General features: G+C 41.6%; 1 protein-coding gene across 2 annotated transcripts in view; it reads right to left on the bottom strand.

Moving 5' to 3' along the window:
- The window catches only part of RSRC1 (arginine and serine rich coiled-coil 1), a 486,535-nt gene that overhangs the window by 13,110 nt on the left and 451,290 nt on the right, over positions 1-22,135 (bottom strand). For both annotated transcript variants that reach the window (XM_040349251.1, XM_040349250.1), the window contains exon 8: positions 12,433-12,539. In XM_040349251.1, coding sequence (XP_040205185.1) covers positions 12,433-12,539 — 107 coding nt within the window. The remainder of the gene's footprint in view (positions 1-12,432; positions 12,540-22,135) is intronic.

Raw genomic sequence — 22,135 nt, 5'->3', positions numbered from 1 at the left:
GGGGAGGAATCAGATGAGCGGAAGTTCCACTTTTGGATGGAACTCCACTTTAAGCAACAGAAGGATCTAAGGCAGATTACATCCAAAGAAGATATGTACATCATTCTCCAAGATGTTTGGAACAACCTACCTGCTAAGTTCCTTTAAAACCTGTGTGCACCAAGTAGAGTTGATGCTGTTTTGAAGGCAAAGGGCGGTCATACCAAATATTGATTTGATTTGGATTTCTCTTCTGTTTATTTTTATCAATTAACAAAATGGAAGGAAAATTAACTATTAACATTTCTACTTGTGAAAAAGCATTCTTAATTTACAGCATTTTTCACACCTGCCTAAAACTTGTGCACAGTACTTTACATAAAACATATTCATATTTTGACAGGATTTGACATACAAGTGGACATTTGCCTTTAAGCTGAAACCAACAATGGCGCTAACAGCCATTACAAGCTACAGCAGGCTAAATGCATTAGTTCTGTACAGCATTATGTGATGGGATTACTAAAAACTGTAACTTCAGCTGAAAAGTGTTTTAACTTTGGTTGATGGATTTTTATCACAAAATGTGAATGCACTACAGTGTATATCGTTTCATTTCTGCTTACAAGAAAAATTAAACATTGGGCCTTATGCAGAACAATGTTCGAAAAAAAGCGCTATTCTTGTTGCTTAAACCAATCAGGTAGACCTTTCCTTTCAGGTACCTGGTGCAGTATAGGAGAAGCTGGTTGCTGTTGACAGGACAGCTGTCCACCTCAGAGCCTATATCTATACAAACACAGCTTCCCTTGTTTTCTATGAAGATACTTCACTGAACACTTATAAAATGCCTCTGAGCTTTTACAGCATGGCGAGACGTACAGCTCCAGCAGCTGGAAATAAATATATAATAAAAAAACAACATTATTAAGCTGTGGTACTTAAATATACACCATGGAAAGCATATTAAATGTCTTGAAATACAACCAAGTCGAGCATGAATTATCCCCATAAATCAGTTTAAAATGGTTGCTGCTCATTTCCACAGGACAGAAATGTGAATAAAGATCTCGTTGAGCGGTGTGTGCTAAATAAATTCTGCTGTGACCTTCGGGGCTGTCATAGTGCATGATTCTCAATGAAGTATGTCGGGTAAGAAAGGCTATGCTCATAAACTGCCCCCTCTGCAGACATGTACGGCAGGCACAGAGAATTGACAAACTCATTTCAAGCTACGTTCAGCCCTCCACCCCTTTGTCAATTACTTTCGAGATGATAGCTCGCTGAGAATATCGCCCCATTTCCGTACTTTTCAGATAGATATAATAAATATGTTTAACCGCTTCAGGGTAGAATTTAATAGCTGTGGGTTACGCAATTTGTTAATCTTCATAGATTAAATTATAGGCAGTAGATCCCATGCTGCCTTTAATTCTCTAGTCTGTATTGTCCGCTGGGACTCCATTCCACAAATCAACTACTTTAATCTATAAAGCCATATTTATTCCCTAATCAGCCATCTCTGATTCAGGCCTTCAGATGTAAGTGTGAGTGTACTAGTGAAAGACCAACTGTGCTTCAGCAATTGGATAACTGAGTAAATAAGCTTTTTATTACTGTATATGGAAATATATTTTTAAAAGTTCAGTAGGTCACAAGGCTATGACTTAAACTGGTAAAGGTACAGGAGGACCGAAGAAGAGGGCAGCTGGGTGTGCAGGCATGATAAGCAGTAACTGCTGAAAAAAACTTATTTTGAAGCATCTTTCCTAAAACATGCATGCTTGAATTTCTTGAGCATGTATGTTTATCAATGTAAGAAAAGGGTCAACGCACCCTAACATTTGCACTGGCATACCCTGGGACAAACAACGACTTGATAAAAATATCCAGCACGACCAATAGCTCTTTTCTCTCAGGAATGCTTCACAAGAGGTGTAATATGCAGGTGGATTGTCTCAAGCCTACCTATAGCTATCTTCGGAGTGTACATGTACAGGCAGGCCTTTTACTAAGAAATAGGAGTTCATAAGAGATCTGCCACACTGCAGGTATCTTCTGTGACACTTATACACCTATAACTAACGGCAAAACGTATTTAGTTTTGGACAGAGTGGAGATGGATTAGAACTCCTGTCAGCTTTTATTGCCGTCTGTGCCCCCATTAGGGAGATTCACTAGTCCTGTTTACCATTATCATTGAAAATTAAAGTAAAATAAAATCCCAAATTTTGGGATGCCTCCAGAGGGGAAATCTTCTAATGAGGACACTAGTTCTGGTGACCTGGGGGTCCCCAATGAATTTACATAATTTGCAGGGATTCCTGCTCACTTCCTGCTTGGCTATGGGCCAGGAAGCGAATCTCCGCAATGAGACAAAGATGGCAAAAATAGACCTTACAGGGGTTATAACCCTCCCTCTATCCAAAATGAAGAAAGATCTTTTGCTTACAGTTCTACTTTATCCCCACTTTAATGGTGTCTTTGCCTTTTCTATCTAGACTACAACATTTTAACAGAGATTGGAGATGGAAAATGTATGCAATAGTACAAGCATTCATATTCACTTGTTGGCTACTTCCTAAACACAACTCAAATATCACACACAGGTGATATACAAAGTTGTATCATTTATAAATCTGCAGCACTGCTTACAAATCTTATGAGGTCTCAAGACGCCCTTAGGCCTTATTCATTCTCCTGTTTCATCCAGTACTGGAGAACACTTCTCCCCCACTCAGAAACCAAAGCACATATGGCAATGCTCTTGTTTTCAATAAAGTGATCTATTATCACATGTGTAATCAAAAATATCTTGCTGTATCTTATGCACACTTTCGGGCCCACCAGAATGAACAGTTATGTAAGTTGTAAACTTGGGTATTTTAAAGAATGCATCCACACAACCAAAATGTTAAACCATTTTTTTTTCTTTGAGGCTACGCCACTTAACACAACCCCAAAGTAAAATTTCAGTTTTATGTGAAATTAGTGATTTCAGTCTACCAATGGCATCTTTTGCCTCTATCTGAGCCAAGCAGCAGCCCGCCCTATAAAATTTCACTCCACTTTGGCAGCTCTCCTCTTCTGTTACTACAGCTGTGTTTAGAATGCAATAATAAAAAAGGCATATCTAAGGAATAGTGGGACTCTTAATGGGTCCAGTAGGTCTGTAGACCTGGGGGCTCAAGAGCGGAGATCTCCAGAGTTCCTGAAAATGTAAATTGTTAGGTAGTTAATGCTCTTCACCAATAGTAAACAGTGCCATCTAATGGCCAAATTATTGTAACAAACTCAAATTTTAAAAGTGTTAAAAAGTGTTCTTATAGTGAGTAAACCCCTCTATAGAATAATACATGTCTTAGGGCTTTTTCACACATGTGTCAATACCTTGTGTTTATGTGGCATTTATTCATTTTTAAAGCCTCATAATTGCACTTCGACGCCTGCCATGAATATTACAATAGGTACCACACAGTGTTGTTCACACAGGAATGGTAGTGTTGTGTTAAAAATTAAGCAGCAGATTGCTTTCATGAGGCATCAATGCTTGTTCATTGATTTCAATGGTAATGCTCTGTAACTGCCCCTTACAGCACCTGTAGCATTTATTGTGTGTTAGCGAAGCATTTAAAGTTTTAACTGGGCACTGGGGGAAAGCCATTGGAAGTTCCTGTAGCCCAGGATTTGCTGTAAAGTAATAGAGAACTAGGACAGAGCGGGGAAAGCATCAAACCAACCAGCAACACTGCCAGGGCCAGGCAGGAGCAGAGGCATTGAGCATTATTGCCAGCTTTTTATTTCAAAAAAAGTTGAGATGGACCAAGCCAAATGTCAAAAAGTTTAAAGTATATGAATCTATTTTGCATAGAATTCACAAAAATGTCTGCTCTCACACCACAAATTAACCATGCCTCAAAGCAGATATTTCCTCTACATGACTTCTCCTTTTAGCACTTTACACTAAAAGAAAAAAAAAAATTATGGAACGCTATCATCGTTAAAATGTTACAAAGAATATAACAGAATATGTAAAAAGGAAATCAAGAACGCAAAAGTTCAAAACGAACGACAGATTGCAAAATGTAGAAAAGCAACACTTCTATGGGTATTTATTAAAGGGGTGTTCCAGTAATTTTTTATGTTTATTAAAAGTCAGCAGCTACAAAAAGTGTAGCTACTGACTTTTAATAAACATACACTCACCTGCTCCACGTTCCAGCAACGCGCCGGCCGGGGCTCCGCTCCTCTCCACCCCTCTCCGGCCGGTGTCTTCATTCCAAGTGTGGCTACCCGGCCATGACAGCTTTCGGCTTCACGGCCGGGCACCCAATGCGCATGCGCGAGCGGCGCTGCGCCATCCAATTGGACAGGTGATCACCTGGGACCTGTCACGTGTCCCAATCGATCGCTTACAGGGAGGGGCTGCAGAAAGGCGATTAAACTATTCGCTTTAGCAGCCCCTCGGCGGAAGGAGGAAGTGGGACAGGAAGTCCCACTCCTCCTGAAGCCCCCACTCCCCCCCAAAAAAAATTACATGCCAAATGTGGCATGTAAGGGGGCGAGGAGTGGATTAAGCGGAAGTTCCACTTTTGGGTGGAACTCCGCTTTAAGCATTCTTTAAACTTTTTCAACACTTCAAAAACACAATAAAAACATGTCAAACACATCATAAATGCTACAGGCGCAGTAGTTGGCATTGGTTCATTCTTCATAATCAAGTGTGAAGGATTCAATTCAGTTTGAGGGATCTCAATTGTGGAAAAAAATGGCTTTACTCTTTTCTTTCAACTACACCTTGCTGATACAGTCAAATCCCTCCAACTGCAGAGTTCTCTCTTCCAAGACCTTGTTTTTTTTTAAGATATCTTCAACATGCCCTTAATAGTCCAGACATAGTACAAACTTAATGATTTTACACATCATAAAATGGAATTGATTTCCTTTATAACTCTTTCTCTGTGTAAGAAGGGTCTTACAGCTAAAACATATATAATGCAACTGCCATCTCTCACACACCATTGTTCATACCAAGCACAAAAAAAATGGATACATGACCTAGATCTATTTACGGATTAATAGTGGCTCAAGGCTCTGCAAAAAATACCTCAAATTTTGATATCTCCCCCTTTCAATATCTGCGTCTTATTACATAGTGAGGAAAATGTATCAAAACCGGAGCAGCCAGAATCTGGATCAGTTGTACATGGCAACCAATCATTTCAATGCTTTCATTTTAAAAGCTTAACTGAACAAGCCAAATATAGAAGTCGATTGGTTACCATACACAGCTGCTACAGATTCTGGCTGGTCTAATTTTCACAAATTCCCCGCAGATTATATTGGACTCCCTTAAGAAATGGACCTCCTACTTAGAAAACGGAAAATGGGGGGAACTGTGCCCACTGTTCCTTACTGACATGTCGCACCTCATCAGCTCTGGACTCTCGGCAGGAGCTGTGCGAGGGTCGTGCTGCTGAGGACGAGGAGGTGAGACGTTGAAGGGACTCACCCTGGTAAGATGTCTTCTCTATTTATGACAGGTATTATCCCCGAAATGTTGTCCTCCTCTGTATTTATGTTCCTGATGGTGCAACCATTGTAATGTTCATGTTATGGTTCATGTGGACCAGTTTCTTGCTATGTAAAAATAAACATTTAAAAAAAAAAAGAAAAAAAAAGAAATGGACCTCCTTTCTCATAGAGACTCCCCACTGTGCCCTAGGTGCACTTTAGTACAGAGATTCTTATTCTGGAGGTGCACAAAACAAGTTCAATACTGGCAAGATGTGCTTGATATCATTATCGATCATAGGCATTCACGCAGAGTGTCCCTGGGCACACCCTAATCAACCCATGCAGTGCACACCCCCTCTATGCACCCACCCCCCATGATGTTTCAGGATGAGATCGGGGTAAGGGGGCCGGTAAATATGTAATTTACTGGCTCAATCCTTTTTTGAACCAACATAGTGAGTAATCGTTACTGATTACTCACTGTGTTCATTCATAATTAAAGCATAGTAAACTGTGTTTATGAATGAACAGGAAGCCGCTCAGCACAGAGCACTTTCCATTCATTTACTGTCCAGTGCAGCTGCAGCGAAAGGGACTGGGCAACCTCTGTCCTCAGTCCCTTTCCCTGTCCCTGTCTCAAAAGTGGGACATCAGGGAGTCTTAGACCCCTGATATTTCACCAAAGCCCTCAGCAGGGCTTTTAAATAATAATAAAAAAAAAGAATACACATGTAGCAAGGTCCCAGGCCTCCTTTGATCTAATGAGAACCTCCAAGGCCAGGGATAGCTGACACCCTTCTGTATGTAGTGGTTTTTGAGGCATGGTGGGTGCAGAGAAGTTAAAGTTATTGGGCGCCAGACACTTCTTGAATGCAAAAGAAAGTTTATTTCTCTTAACAAACTTTTTGGGGGAGAGAGGGTTAGGGCCAGGACACCGTTAGGTAGTTGCAAGATTAATTGGTAGACTCTGAGACTTCAATAGGAGGACAGCCATGCAGGGAAATGCATCCAGCAAGACACCACATCTGCATGTGCAGGAATGCTGTCTCCTATGGCAACAGTCTTTAACAGTTCCTAACACAAAGCTGAACAGTTCCTTTTCATTCCACTACAATCACTCCTTGTAGTTCTTCAGCACACTGAGCTCCCAGTCTCTCACTAGACCAACTGATTCACTGTCACTGAATCCCTTGAGCTCCTCCGTCAGCCCCGCTTCTATGCTGGGTCCCTAGCTTGGCACTCTAGATACCGCTCGAGCTTCACCCCCACTGGCCTGCTCGGTCCCTGGCTTGACATACAAGACTACTCTGCAAGCATCACCTCTGCTGGCTGAGTCCCTGGCTTGATATCCACTGAAGTTGCCAGATTCTTTACCATCCCTGGCTGGTGAGAATGCTGCTCCGGTATTTGCTTCAGCTACTCGCTGTGGTCCCTGGTAATTAGGCGGATAGTCCCTTACTGGCGACAGTTTCTACTCTGACCTCCGTCAGAACCGTTACTTTTGGTTGAACTGCAAGCCACAGTCCAAACCCTGCACTGCTCTGTTGCTTCTGGATAGGCTTTAGACAGCCTAGCACCCTAGATAGGCCCAATTTCCACCCAGGCAGCCATCCAGGTGACACAGAACAGTGATCACCTGACTCCCCTCGAAGATATAGGCTCTCCGAGCAGGCCAAGGGATTCAAGAAACCCCCTGCCCATTGGCTGAGATACCCCATATACCTATAACCTGACCTTGCATTGCCGTTCTCATATCTAGTACAACTAAGTACCCGGCCACCTAGTGGTAGAAGAGAAAAGTGCAACAGGGACAAACTTAGGGAGAAATTATTAGATCTCTGACAATCAACCAGGATTAATTATTCCTGGCAAGTGAATTTGTGAGGAGCAACCCTGCCTGAATTCCAGGGTGCTACACACATAAAAAAACAAAACGAAAAAAAAAAAAAACGACTGACACTACTGTCCTACTGACGTCGTCCACTGCCCTACTGACGCTGTGCATATTTTAATACATAATCAAATATTTGTTTACATTTATTTATAAGAGTGTGTGTGTGTATATACATGTGTATATATCTAAGCTCTAACGAGCAGGGTCCTCTGATTCCTCCTGTATTGAAACTGTACTGTCTGCCCTCATGTTCTAAAGCGCTGCACAAACTGTTTTTGCTATATAAATTCATAATAATAATATATATATATATATATATATATATATATATATATATATATATATATATATATATATATATATATATATACACACAACACACACACACACACACACGCACATGTTTGAGGTTTTTGGGGTGCACACCCTATTGCAACAGGCATTAATAAATGAGACATAAAGGAACCCCTACTTGGCCAGGAAATCATAGCACAAAATTGGTTATTGCCCAAACCCCTACTACATTTCTTTGAAATGATAAGGTGACTGCAATCCTTCTACACATAGACAGCTTATCCTATAACCATAGACTTTGCTCTCGCAAAATGAGAAGATCTATAGTTAAAGCCTTAATGAACCCACCATGGCTCCCCCTGCTGTAGTTATGCACAGACTCTTTGGTCATAGTCCTCAGGATATACAGTGGAACTTTACCTCCCTATACCCATTATTAGTTTCCACTGATATAAATAATTGCTACAACAATGGGTACACAGACCATGGTTATTTACCAACATATACTTTTTTTTTTATTGTATGTATTTTTCATTCACACCTATAATACTATTTTCATGCAATTACTAAAATGCTGTACTTCATAGTTTTGTCAGAAAATTTTGCAAGATACGTCAGTAACCTGTGGATTGTAGGCCACCTTTCTCCTTTGTTCTGTTTTTTTACTTACTGTTCTTTTTTCTGTTAAACAAAACTAAAGAAAGAGAACTGAAATATCAATATCATGATGAAAAAGTCTTCTTAAAAGACTTATAAAATATTTACACTTTACAAGAAATATCATCTGAGCTTTGATTATAAAGTAATAAAAAGGTTTTCCCACGCTGGCCAAGTCTAAAAGGTGGGGTACTGCAGCAAGCACTGAAGATAGTATCAAGACACAGGTAAGTATAAATGTAGAAGTAGTGCTGCGCTGTGCATAAATAGGTGATAAAATGCAAATGTACCAACGTGAAAGGTACACTTGAAAGGCAATAAATGAATGGTCAAAATAGCAACAATAAAATATAAATAATCTGCTGCGACAGTATAAACAATGAACTGATAAAGTGTCCAAATACTGTGAAAAGTGTACCACAAAATAGATGTGAGAATAAACTCATAAAATCCTTAACCACTTAAGGACCGCCACCTGCACATTTACGTCGGCAGAATGGCACGGCTGGGCACAAGCACGTACATGTACGCCCTCTTTAAGTGCCCAGCCGTGGGTCGCGGGTGGGCGCGTGCCCACGGCTCGCTCCCGCCACCCGGTCTGAAGCTCCGTGACCGCGGGACCCGCGGACCGATCGCCGCTGGAGCCCTGCGTCCGCCCCCGGAGCTGAAGAACGGGGAGAGCTGTGTGTAAACACTGTGGCGCTGTCATCGATTGTGTGTTCCCTTTTCTAGGGAAACACAATCGATGACGTCACATCTACAGCCACACCCCCCTACAGTTAGAAACACAAATGAGGTCACACATAACCCCTTTAGCGCCCCCCCTGTGGTTAACTCCCAAACTGCAATTGTCATTTTCACAGTAAACAATGCATTTTAAATGCATTTTCTGCTGAGAAAATGACAATGGTCGCAAAAATGTGTAAAAATTGTCCGAAGTGTCCGCCATATTGTCGCAGTCACGAAAAAAATCGCTGATCGCCGCCATTAGTAGTAAAAATAAATAAATAATAAAAATGCAATACAACTATCCCCTATTTAGTAAACGCTATAAATTTTGCGCAAACCAACCGATAAACATTTATTGCGATTTTTTTTTACCAAAAATAGGTAGAAGAATACGTATCGGCCTAAACTGAGGAAAAAAAAATGTTTTTTTTTATGTATTTTTGGGGGATATTTATTATAGCAAAAAGTTAAAAATATTCATTTTTTTCAAAATTGTCGCTCTATTTTTGTTTATAGCGCAAAAAGTAAAAACCGCAGAGGTGATCAAATACCACCAAAAGAAAGCTCTATTTGTGGGGAAAAAAGGACGCCGATTTTGTTTGGGAGCCACGTCGCACGATCGCGCAATTATCAATTAAAGTGACACAGCGCCGAATCGCAAAAAGTGCTCTGAGCAGCAATATGGTCCGGGGGTTAAGTGGTTAAAGGAACCTAATTAGAAAATAAAAAATGAACCTTTACAACCAGGGGCGTCGTTAGGCCCAGGCTTAGGGGGCTGGAGCCCCGATTGGGTCCCCGTAAAGCCCCGAGTCCCGGGCATTTAGCTAGCCATTGTTAGCCCCGAGCACCAGGACTGTTCTGATCCTGAGTGCCGCGGCGCGCCGATTGTGGCCGAGTCCTGCCGACTGCCGCCGCGGCGCGCCGATTGTGGCCGAGTCCTTCCCGAGTGCGGAGGAAAAAATGTTTTTTATGTACTTTTGGGGGATATTTATTATAGCAAAAAGTAAAAAATATTGCATCTTTTTCAAAATTGTCGCTCTATTTTTGTTTATAGCGCAAAAAATAAAAACCGCAGTGGTGATCAAATACCCACAAAAGAAAGCTCTATTTTTGGGGAAAAAAGGACGCCAATTTAGTTTGGGAGCCACGTCGCACGACCGTGCAATTGTCAGTTAAAGTGCAGTGCCGAATCGCAAAAACTGTCCGGGTCCTTTAGCTGCCTAAAGGTTCGGGTCTTAAGTGGTTAAAATGGCATCATCATGTGACATGTGCAACCATAAATAAATATATTCACACTAAAATTCCATAAAATGAATTAAAAAAAAATGTCCATAAGGGGCCAGCTGGATGGATGGCTGTGTGTGCACAATGATCAGGGTGAAGGTGTTGGTGCTAGTAGTCAATCTCTGTGTCCCCTTACCTTACCGCTGTATGAGTGTGTCATTCAATCTCCTGGTGGCTCCTGACGTCTCAGGCTCTGCTGGTATGTATCTTTACTTTGGCATCAAAGTCCCCTTTAGGTGTCCCTGGTGTGACTGTATCAGATAGCCTCACATTGGGGCATGGGGGGATGTAAAGAGGGATGCTCGATAGTGTAGTATTTAAAACATTTATTGGAATCAGCAGCAATAATAAAAAACAGGTACTCACAATGTGAAGTATCAGATAGGCATATCAAAAACGAGTCGCAAACTCGTCCAATATCACTTCCGATGCCCTGCGTTCCCGCACGTGTTCGTTACAGTCACATAACTTCATCCCCTGATGAATACACGTGCGGGAACGCAGGGCACCGGAAGTGATATTGGACGAGTTTGCGACTCGTTTTTGATATGCCTGTCTGATACTTCACACTGTGAGTACCTGTTTTTATTATTGCTGCTGATTCCAATAAATGTTTTAAATACTACACTATCGAACTATCGAGAGTTTGCGACTTGTCATAGACCCATATACTGTAGATCTTTATAGGATCACTGTAAGGCTGCAGAGCTCAGCAGGCACATGGCTGGTTGAAGCCGAGTTCTTGCAGGAAGTGCAGCTGTCAGGCTCCAGGCTGGAACATAAGCATCAGCAACTTCCAGAAGTGTCAAGATGGCTGCGGCTCCAAACAGCACCTCTCACAGCTGGGTGAAGACAGGAAGTGGAGGGGATATGGCTACATGTTTCAGGACAGAATGAAGGGCCCCTTTATCAAACCATAGGAAACTTGACAAGCCTTGATCTACTTTCATCTAATTAGTGCATTTTAATTGTTTATGCCTTTTTAATAAAATTGCTACAACTCGATGGAGGCGCCCTCTTGTGTTTGTTGTTTATGCATTAGGATCTCAAGACCTAGTTTAAGAGGAGCTACATCCATTTTACCTGGTGTTCCCTACCACTCTCCTGGCCCTTTTATGTGCCCCGTTCAATGACGGTTGGGTTCCAGTCAGCGCAATAGCTTATTCTTTTTTCTTTGCGCTACATAGTTGAAGGTAAATCTAAAGGAAATTAAGATTGTATAATATATGGCCAGCCTAAGGCCTCATACACACTCCCATTTTTTGGGGTTAAAAAAAAGAAGAAGAAGACACTATATAGTTGAAGGTAAATTTAAAAGGAAATTGAATAAGAAAATTATTTAATGTATGGCCAGCCTAAAGCCTCATACACACGACTATTTTTTGGGGGTTAGGCTGGAGTCGCTGTACTAACAATCTGATGTTAGTACAACGATCTCCCCTGCTGTTCTATTGTGTTCTGACAGGAGGACAGCACCCTCCACTATTACACTCCGGTCAGCACTCTCAGACATTGGCTGAGAGCACTGGCAGGGAGCTGGTCGGCAGACCTTTTCAAGTCATAACTCTTTGGCAGAAGCCAGCTGAATGGGTGACGTACACACGGGCCCAATGCCGCCTGACATTCGGCCCATGTGTACAAGGCTTTAGTTTCATGCCAGTGCCCAGCTCTCTCGTGTTTCCCCATCACTCCAACATACTTTGTACTTTCAGGTATGGGTAAAACAAGTGTCACTCCCCCTGCCCCCAAAACGCAAGACTCAATGCTTAAGTAGTCAGATGTCAGAATTGATTGCTTTCCCTGTGAGGGTTTTAAGGAGGAGGCTGAGCTCTGAACAGGTTTAAATTTTCAGAATAGTACTTGTGGGGGAAACCCAGGGTGCTTCAGTAATGTATAAGGGAGACAGGGGAATGGAGTGAATGCAAGTACAGTTCCTCTGACTTTTATGGGCTTAGTATAGGCTGGCATTTAAACTGACCGGTTGTTCCATAGTGACATAGCACAGAGTTAGCTAAAGCACTGGTTTCAAGCAAAACAGAACACTGCAAAAAAAAAAAAACAACAACTGAGAAACTTACAGCTTTATTGTCTCGACTTGATCGGAAGGCCTGTGGTATAAAGGAGTCACTTTCAATAGCTTCAAATTCCTTCACACGCTGTGCTTGCTCTATAACTATGGCCTGGTCTGAAAGGTAAAGAAAATGCCATATTATTAGAGAGTGGTTACAGATGAAATTTTAGTTTTGAGTTAAAATAGAGCAAACCTGTAGTGGACTTGCAAGTGTAAAAAAATTGCTAGCTGGACCATATTGCAGACACCTTAAATATAAACCACCTGTGAATTTCTGCTATTTGGGGTGTTCATTTTCCCTAGGAGGTTGGCACTTTTCACCTTTCACTACGGGTTATATAGGCTTCCCATCATATTTAGTAGGCCAATACCGAGGACTAGAAGATGGGCCAAAATAACTGCTATGCATGTAAAGTTAGTATTTTCATTATATACGTTTTTGGAAGGAGACTGAAGAAACCTTGTGGTCCAGCTTGTGCATGCTGGAGACATGGAAAGAAAAAACTTTTATTTTTTATTTTTTAAGATATTTTTATTGGGTTTAAGACAGACCAACACACAGAAATAAACACACACAAAACAACAACAATACCACCAATCTGGTCATAAACAGTAGGCAATAAGCTCAAAAATAAACAGATATCAGTGCAAAGATATAAAGTAGGCACAATGGTAAAAGGTTCAGGTATATTACCGGGGCATAGATCCCTGGGGCACGGCCCATCAATGGTCAATCAAGAGTAGTAGGCCCCGTACACACGACCGAACATGTTTGCTGAAACTGGTCCGCGGACCAGTTTCAGCAGACATGTTCTGTCGTCTGTACCCCCGAGCGGACAGGATTCCAGCGTACATTTGCCCACCAGACCGTTTTCGAGCGGGCAAATGTCTCTAAACTTGCTTAGAAACATGCCCGCTGGAATCTGGTCCGTCGGACATGTTCGGTCGTCTGTACAGACTTACCGTACATGTCCGAGCGGCCGCCATTCCTCGCATGCGTCGAATGACTTTGACGCATGCGTGGAATCATTGAACTGCCAGGGCCGCGCACGTCGCCGCGTCATCATCGCGGCGATGGCGCGGCCTCGTCGCCGCGTATGCGCGGATTTCTGTATGATGGTGTGTACAGCCATCATACAGAAATCTCCGGGGCGGGCATGTACGCTGAAAACGGTCCGGCGGACCGTTTTCAGCGTACATGTTTGCCTGTCTGTACGAGGCCGTACAATCAGTGCTGGGAGAGGGTTAGTGGACTAGCCAACCATCTACCCAAATTAAAGTAAAAACTATTTACATGCAGCAGCAAATTAAGAACAAACCAGATGAAAAAAAACAACAACATGTCAAAAAGGAAATCTTTCTCAAGTGCCCTTAAAACAGATTTTTGAGTAATTAAGTATGCTAGGATAAACAGCCCATCAGCTTCAAGCATGTTGGGGACTCTAGGAGCAAGATTTCTATGCTAAAGTTCCTGGCTTGTTGCTCCCCACCCCAAAGAAGTTTCACTCAAACAGGAACTCAACTAACTGAAACCTGGCATTTTTTGAGCCAATTCACTGGTATCCATGCAGTATCTATCCAATATGAAAATACATCTTTAGACTGCAATTACCCTTTAAATGTTAAAATCAAACTTGAAAGATCAGGAGACTTGGACTTCCCATCAATCCGAAGAAACAGAAAACAATTTGTCAAAATGCTAAGGGCAAAATCAAGGCTCTAATCTAGCTGCCTGCCCATAATTTATCATTAACCATTAGCTATATTTGTATGCAGTATTCATAATGAACAAACCGATAAGAAGTGACAGCCAGAAAGAAATTGCAAGGGGCGGGGACAGGGATAAAAATAAATAAATATATGGCTAAATGTTTCTAAGAGTTATGTCGATGACATTAACGTGGTTGGAATGGACTGCAAGGAAGTGAAATCCATTAGTGACTGATACCTTTTGACAAACACATTATTGGTAGATAAAATGACTTCCATATGATGTTTGTCAGATGTCAGTAGAAAGGACATATATATTTCATAGGAAAATCAAAAATAATGGATTGAGAAGGCTAGAAAGCAACAGAAATCAATGCTCACTTTGTAAAAGTCCTTGCTGAAAAATGAAAATGAAAAGACATTCCAATAATGGTTGATGTCTTGCACAGAAATCAGACTCGCTTGTTTGCTGAATATTCAAAGCGAGCTTCAAATACAGCTTTAATTTCTCATGTTCTCTTGGTCACTTCATCTTATCTACCGGATCATTCAGAAACTATTAAGATGCTAGGGTAAAGTGGAGATGTGTATTTTGCCAATGAAAAGAAACTTAGTTGTTCATATTTAACCAAGGGAAGTTCTAGTGAATTTTGGTAACGTTCGATGTTCATGTTCCCCACCACATGCCAATAAAACATGAACTGTCATTAAAGCAAACCAGTCATAAGCCTAATACAGCAGTGATACACTTTCCCTTCTCATCATATGCAGACTTCAGTAAAATAAAAGGAGATCTCAGCAGTAGGAAAAGCAATGTTTACATCCGCTGTTAATACGTATTTTGTCACATACAGTATACATGGACCATAGAGTATAATGGTTCACCACCAGAATGTCTCTGGAGGTGTCCCATTCAACTCTTTGGCTGCTGCATTTGTGGTATATTACAGAGAAAGAATGGATGGAAGGATGTAAACTTTGCCTGGCCTTGTATGGGTTGCATCACTGAGATCTAAGACATCTGTGATAGTGAACCTATCATTTTAGGAAATACTTTATTGTACAGGTAGAATATATATTCCTTTCACTTCCAGGAGTCAAGTCTTGTAGCAAACTTATACAACCCCCACACCAAAACACTTTATTGTGTAAAAACATTGCATATCCTGTATATGAATAAACAGCACTTTAGTTCCTTTATACAGGTTTGAACATGTATACAGTATTAAATCTCAATCTAAAAATACTTACATAATCACAACTGACAATTATTGAAATTAAGCAATAGTTTATTTAAGAACCGGCAAGCGTATCACATTGGATACCTTTTAGGTTGCCCTGCAGTGTTGGGGCCCTGGTTTAAATTAAAAGGGTTCTTTTGACATTAGGCACTTGTATATGAATGGCCTTTTACACAGTAATGTAAAATGCACTGGATAGATATAAACTGATGATGTAATATACAGGTGATGACAAAAGGCAACAACTATAACAATATAGCATTAAAACCAGCCAACTAGGTTTTTCAGATAAAGGTCAGCAATGGTAACCGTAGGTAATTTTACCATAAAACTTTCCTTAAGTGTGCAGAAAACTTTGATTTACCTAAAATAGGACCAATGTTCTGCCTTGGCACATAACTAACATACCCAGTGGAATACAGCACCACTAAACTGTGGCTACATCTACAGTAATGTGTTCCACCAGATTATATTTGCGAAAAAGTGCAGCTAATTCAAAATGCAACATACCAACTAACAACTTTCAGATGAATGAGACAGGATGGCTTTCAAATAATAGTTATTATCATAGTAATTTTTTGCTCTGCCATGAGGAGAGGAAAAAAACAAAAAAAAGGTCCTGTGTGAAGCTAAAAAGCAATCATACACAATCGCCACTAGGTGGCACTCTTTTCCAAGATAACATTTAATAGAAAGGCTTCTTTTCTACATGGAATTCATATTTTCCCACAAGCATATACTGCAATGTATGCTAAATGGGATGAAGGTTACTTGTTTTTTTTTCAACTTTCCGAACACTTAAAAAGCGCTCATTGCTACTCTATTATTGTAGGCTATTTAAATACTGTACTGTAAAATATATTACTATAAACAGGGTATAGCACTTACATGAAGGACGACAAACCTGAAATCCATGTTACTTACCTGGGGTATGGGGCTACAGAAATCTGAAGGTGAAGGGTCTCATGTGTCTCATCATTTACATAAATAGGCAGCACACCAAATACTAAAAGTAAAAAAAAATCGGAACCTCAAACATTTTAACGTTTGGGTTTCTATATATGGTGTGCTGACTATTTAAATAAGCTATAATAAGGGGCCGTGCACCCCCAGCAGAGAAAAAGGTCATGGAGCTGGGTGGCTTGGACTGTAACGTTACAGGAAACGATCACAAAGGAAGTATAAAAGCAGATGCCACCATGTTAGCTGCCTGTCTTGTTAATCATCTAACTTAAAAACGTTTTAAATACCCTGACCCAGAAGTACTTGTAATCACAAGTACTGACTGTACTTCTGGGCCAGGATATTTAAAACATTTTTAAGACTTTTTGCCAGTGATCTAAGAACTGTGGAAGCCAAAGGATCCGTAGGACAGCCAGGCAACTAGCATTTTCATAGATGTCTGCAGTGGCAGCCTTTACCATGAAAGGTTTCCCTTAGGAAAGTCAACACCATACACAAGGCACAGTGGGCCACCTTTCAGCTGTGGAAAAAGGTGAGTAACCTTTTGTAGGCCTGGTTATAAGTCTAGACACACTTGCATGTTTCTGAGAAACTCAAGCAATGATTGCTGCGGGTGGTTTCCTCAGAAAAAAAACATTTTATTACAGGTTACATTAAAAAAGCTTATCTTTTAATCTTTACCTTTCAAGCACACCCTGGATGCTGATCTAAAAGGAATCATGGTCTGTAGTGGGATTCTTATCACATATATAATATACTAGCAAATAGACCAGCTAAGATAAGATCATTGGGCCAGATTCACGTAGGTGAGCACCGCCGCAAGTTTTCATCGCAAGTGCCTGATTCACCAAGCACTTGCGATGAAAACTACGCCGGCGGCCTCCGGCGCAAGGCGGGCCAATTCAAATGGGCGTGTGCCATTTAAATTAGGCGCGCTCCCGCGCCGGACCTACTGCGCATGCTCAGTTTCTCAATTCCCGTTGTGCTTTGCGCGACGTGACGTAATTTTTTCGAACGGCGACGCGCGTAGCGTAATTCCGTATTCCCGAACGGCTTACGCAAACGACGTTCATTTTTAAATTTCGACGCGGGAACGACGGCCATACTTTATACAGCAATACGATTGCTGTGTAAAGTTGAGGCAGGTCAAACGACGACTAAAATTGCGACGGGAAACTAGACTAGCGGCGACATAGCGAACGCGAAAATCCGTCGTGAATCGCCGTAACTCCTAATTTGCATACCCGACGCTGGTTTACGACGCAAACTCCCCCCAGCGGCGGCCGCGGTACTGCATCCCAAGATCCGACAGTGTAAAACAATTACACCTGTCGGATCTTATGGATATCTATGCGTAACTGATTCTATGAATCAGTCGCATAGATAGAAACAGACATACGACGGCGTATCAGGAGATACACCGTCGTATCCCTTTTGTGAATCTGGCCCATTGACTATAGTAGGACTTCAGCTTTAAAACAGCTTAGGAGACCGACACTGAATATAATACGAACGCTCCATTCACACTTGTATGACTTTAACCACTTCAGCCCCGCACCATATTGCTGGTCAAAGACCAGAGCACTTTTTGCGATTCAGCACTGCGTCGCTTTAACTGACAATTGCGCGGTAATGCGACGTGGCTCCCAAACAAAATTGACGTCATTTTTTCCCCACAAATAGAGCTTTCTTTTGGTGGTATTTGATCACCTCTGCGTTTTTTATTTTTTGTGCTATAAACAAAAATAGAGCGACAATTTTGAACAAAATTAATATTTTTTAACTTTTTCTATAATAAATATCCCCAAAATACATATAAAAACATTTTTTTCCCGGGCACAGGAGTCGGGGGCGAGCGCGCGTGCCCCTATTGGCTGCTGGGCAAGGTTTCGTATAGCTACATGCTGTCTCCCAGCAGAGCCGACCTGCCGCCGTATAACTGGTAGGTCGGCAAGCAGTTAAAGTAGCTAGACTTTGGAGTGCAACTTTGAGGCAACTTGGATACAACGACAACGCAGCTTTGACTGAATATGACTTGGATGCAACTTTGGCTTTGACCAAAGATGGACAACGGCTGCATGTAAAACATTCAGGTCCAATTTGTTAGGGGGCGTGGCTACATGTGACACATCACTGAAGACCATTTACGATCAAGGGGAACAGCCATCAGTGACATGTCACTAGGCAGAATAGGGGAATGCCTTGTTTACAAAGACATCCCACTGTTCTGCCTCTGCCGACCGCAGTCGTGGGCCGCCCGGGAACATCGAGTTCCCAGGATATGCAAAAGAAGAAAGATATGGACAGCCGCACTCCAATTTCTTAAAAAGACGTGCCCTTTATTGGGTAAAGGAAAAATGTACTACAGGTATCAGCACACAGTGGGAAAAACAGCTGACGCGTTTCGCATTGGATATCAATGCTTAGTCATTGGTAGCTATGACTAAGCATTGATATCCAATGCGAAACACGTCAGCTGTTTTTCCCACTGTGTGCGGATACCTGTAGTACATTTTTCCTTTACCCAATAAAGGGCACGTCTTTTTAAGAAATTGGAGTGCGGCTGTCCATATCTTTCTTCTTTTGCATATACCGTGCATTGCCTGCACCCATTGGTTTCTGAGTGGACATTGATTGTTCTAGTGTGCTCACCTGGAGCGGCAGCCTTCCTACCCATCGAGTTCCCAGGACCCGCGAACATGCTCACGAGGCGGCAAATTTAAAGGGACATAGAGGTACGCCCATTTGCCTGCCCGTACCATTGTGTCGCTGTAAATCTGCGTGCGGCGGTCGGCAAGTGGTTAAGACCGGGCCTATTTTTCAGACTTGTTTACAAACTAAAATCATTTTTTTTGCTAGAAAATTACTTAGAACCCCCAATTATTATATATATATATATATATATATATATATATATATATATATATATATATATATATATATATATATATATATATATATATATATATATATATATATATATATATATATATATATATATATATATATATAATAATTGGGGGTTCTAAGTAATTTTCTAGCAAAAAAAATGATTTTAGTTTGTAAACAAGTCTGAAAAATAGGCCCGGTCTTAACCACTTGCCGACCGCCGCACGCAGATTTACAGCGGCATGTTTTTCTTCTAACACCATAGAGAATAAAATGGAAGTCATTGCAATACTTTTGTCACACCATATTTGCACAGTGGACTTATAAGCGCACTTTTTTGGAAAAAATACACTTTTTTTAATAAAAAAATAAGACAACAGTAAAGTTAGCCCCTCTCACGCCACCGATAAAAGTTATTTTGCAGTGAATCCACCGCAGAGACCACTTTTATCTGAAAGTAGACCGCCCGCTGAAGAAGAGGATACTCAAAACCTAAAATGTATTCTATTGCTGCTTACCAATAATTAGGTGTAATGGCTGAATTTGTTTTCTTTTTTAGGCTGTTTTCACCTGATGGTCTGGCCAGTAACACACCTCCTGTATTAGGGGGCCTATACTCTGGATGAACAGAGACCCCTTTGGACAGCAGCACTGTCAGTCTGGGGGGGGGGGGTTAGATGTACCAGAATATTTATATACACTAACAAATTAAAAGCCAAACCTCAGCTAACACTGTTTAAGCAGATTGAGCAATGGTTTTGTTCCTTTTGTGACTAAGGTTTTAGATAAATAAAAGCTGACTATTGTAAATACCACTGCCAGTGTTAAATGGTTTGTCCCAACCCACTAACTGCTGCATCTGCAGGATTGCTTGTTCTGTTGAAAAACAATAGACTTACTTGCTGGATCACCAGGTAGAAATAAAGGGAAAAAATCTAAAAAAAAGAAAAACATGTGCCCATCACATCTAAGAAATGGTAAGCTGCAATTTAATAAATGTTGGCTTTTGGGTGTAATACCACTGAATTTTTCTACTCAGGGCTAACATGCTAAAGCCTGGACAATCCCAGACTGTCCACCTGCAAATCAACCCAATAATTAAAATAATGCTAATTAAGAATATATTTTTAAAATAAAAATGAGATGTTGGACTTTTGGGGCACTGAAACAAAAATGATTGTATAATTTTAAATAATACTAAAAAATCACTGCTAGAAATCCATAATATTTGGTGGGTTATGTACTGCATTCTTAGTAGTACATAATTTAAGGTAGTTGTAAAGAGTTTTTAAATTAAAATAATAAACATGTTAAAAATACGTGCTCAGTGGTCAGTGGTATTGCACCGAACAGCCCGGAACCTCATCTTCTGGTGTCTGCAGCTTAAAGAATTGGCCATTATTATAACCAGCCTTCTTTCTGGCTAAAGAAAAAGTACAGCCAACACAATTCCAGCATGTACATGTGACTAAGCATGGAGCTTATGGTTTTCTTTTCATGGGTGCCTGCTGTTAGCTCCTTTCCATGCTCTACCACTACCACAAAGCTAAGAGCCATCTCCAACAAGGCAGGCACCAGCAACAATGTGTCATCATTCTGACATAAGCAGTTCTTTTTTTTTTTTTTTTTTTTTTTTTTTTTAAAACAATTTTATTAAGCAATTGACATGGCATACAATCGTTTTCAGTACTGGGCGCAACCAGTAGTACAGTACAGTTGTTGCAGAAGTGAGTACATGCAAATGAAAGCAGCATGAGTCCAGTGTCAAAACAGAACAAAAATAGAACACTATCAGTATGTAAATAATTGTTCGTACAACATCAATACACCTCCAATGGGGGAGCATACTAGGAACTAAGGGTGATCCCGCGCCCCTAGGGGGCCCTCCCTGACCGTCGGGGAGGGGTGGGGTAGCGGGAGAGGAACAATAAAAAAAAAAAAAAAAAAAAAAAAAAAAAGGGGGGGGGGGGGGGAGGGGGGGGGGGGGGGGGGAATTTCCCGAGGGAGAAGAAGAGACCAGTTGTGTAGAGGACAGAGCTATCACTGCCCAGAGGGCTCGGTCGTGGATGCGTCCGCAGGGAGATTTGGGTCCACTGAGGCGCGTGATTCCCAGTAGTGGATCCAGCATGCCCACGATTCTCGAAATTTGTCATGAGTGTCGTTAGCACGGTGGATTAGTTGTTCCATATCTTTAATTCTATCAACCCTGAGGTGCCAGTCATGCAACGTGGGGACAGAGGTAGACTTCCACTTCAAGGGGACACACTGTGTGGCGGCGTTAACAAGATGCAATGTTAGCGACTTGCGATAATGTTTCCTAGGCACCACAGTATGGTGCAGTAAGTACTGCGCTGGGGAGAACTCTAAGAAGTAGGTGGTAATCTGGACGATACACTCGTGGACCTCCTTCCAAAACGGCACTATCAGGGGGCAGTCCCACCAAATGTGGAGGAGGGAGCCCGTGGCCCCACCACACCGCCAACATTCAGCCGAAACTGCGGGGAAGATCCTATGTAGTTTTTCGGGGGTGCGATACCACCGGGTGCACAGTTTGTATCTATTCTCCTGGGCTGTCACATTAATGGATCCCTTGTGGGCGTGCTCCCAAATGTGGTCCCAGTCTTCGTCTGACAAGTCAAGGGATAGGTCAGTGTTCCAGGACACCCGGAACTGGTCAGTGGATGGCACCATTGACAGCAGCAGGGAGTATAGTGCAGAAATCAGATGGCGGTGTGGTCGGTCCGCAGCACAAATAAGTTCTATCGGGGTTAAGTCTCGGGACCACCGTAAGGGTGTTCGGGCACCCCCCAAAAAGTGTCTGATTTGTAGAAACTTAAAGAACGGTATACTCAGGTGCGGGAGTGTGGTGGCCATTTCGGCCTGGTTGAGCATGGTTCCGTTTCGAAA

This window comes from Rana temporaria, chromosome 4 (genome assembly GCF_905171775.1).
Source record: "Rana temporaria chromosome 4, aRanTem1.1, whole genome shotgun sequence".
NCBI lineage: Eukaryota > Metazoa > Chordata > Amphibia > Anura > Ranidae > Rana > Rana temporaria.
This window is presented reverse-complemented; position numbering and strand designations above follow the sequence as displayed.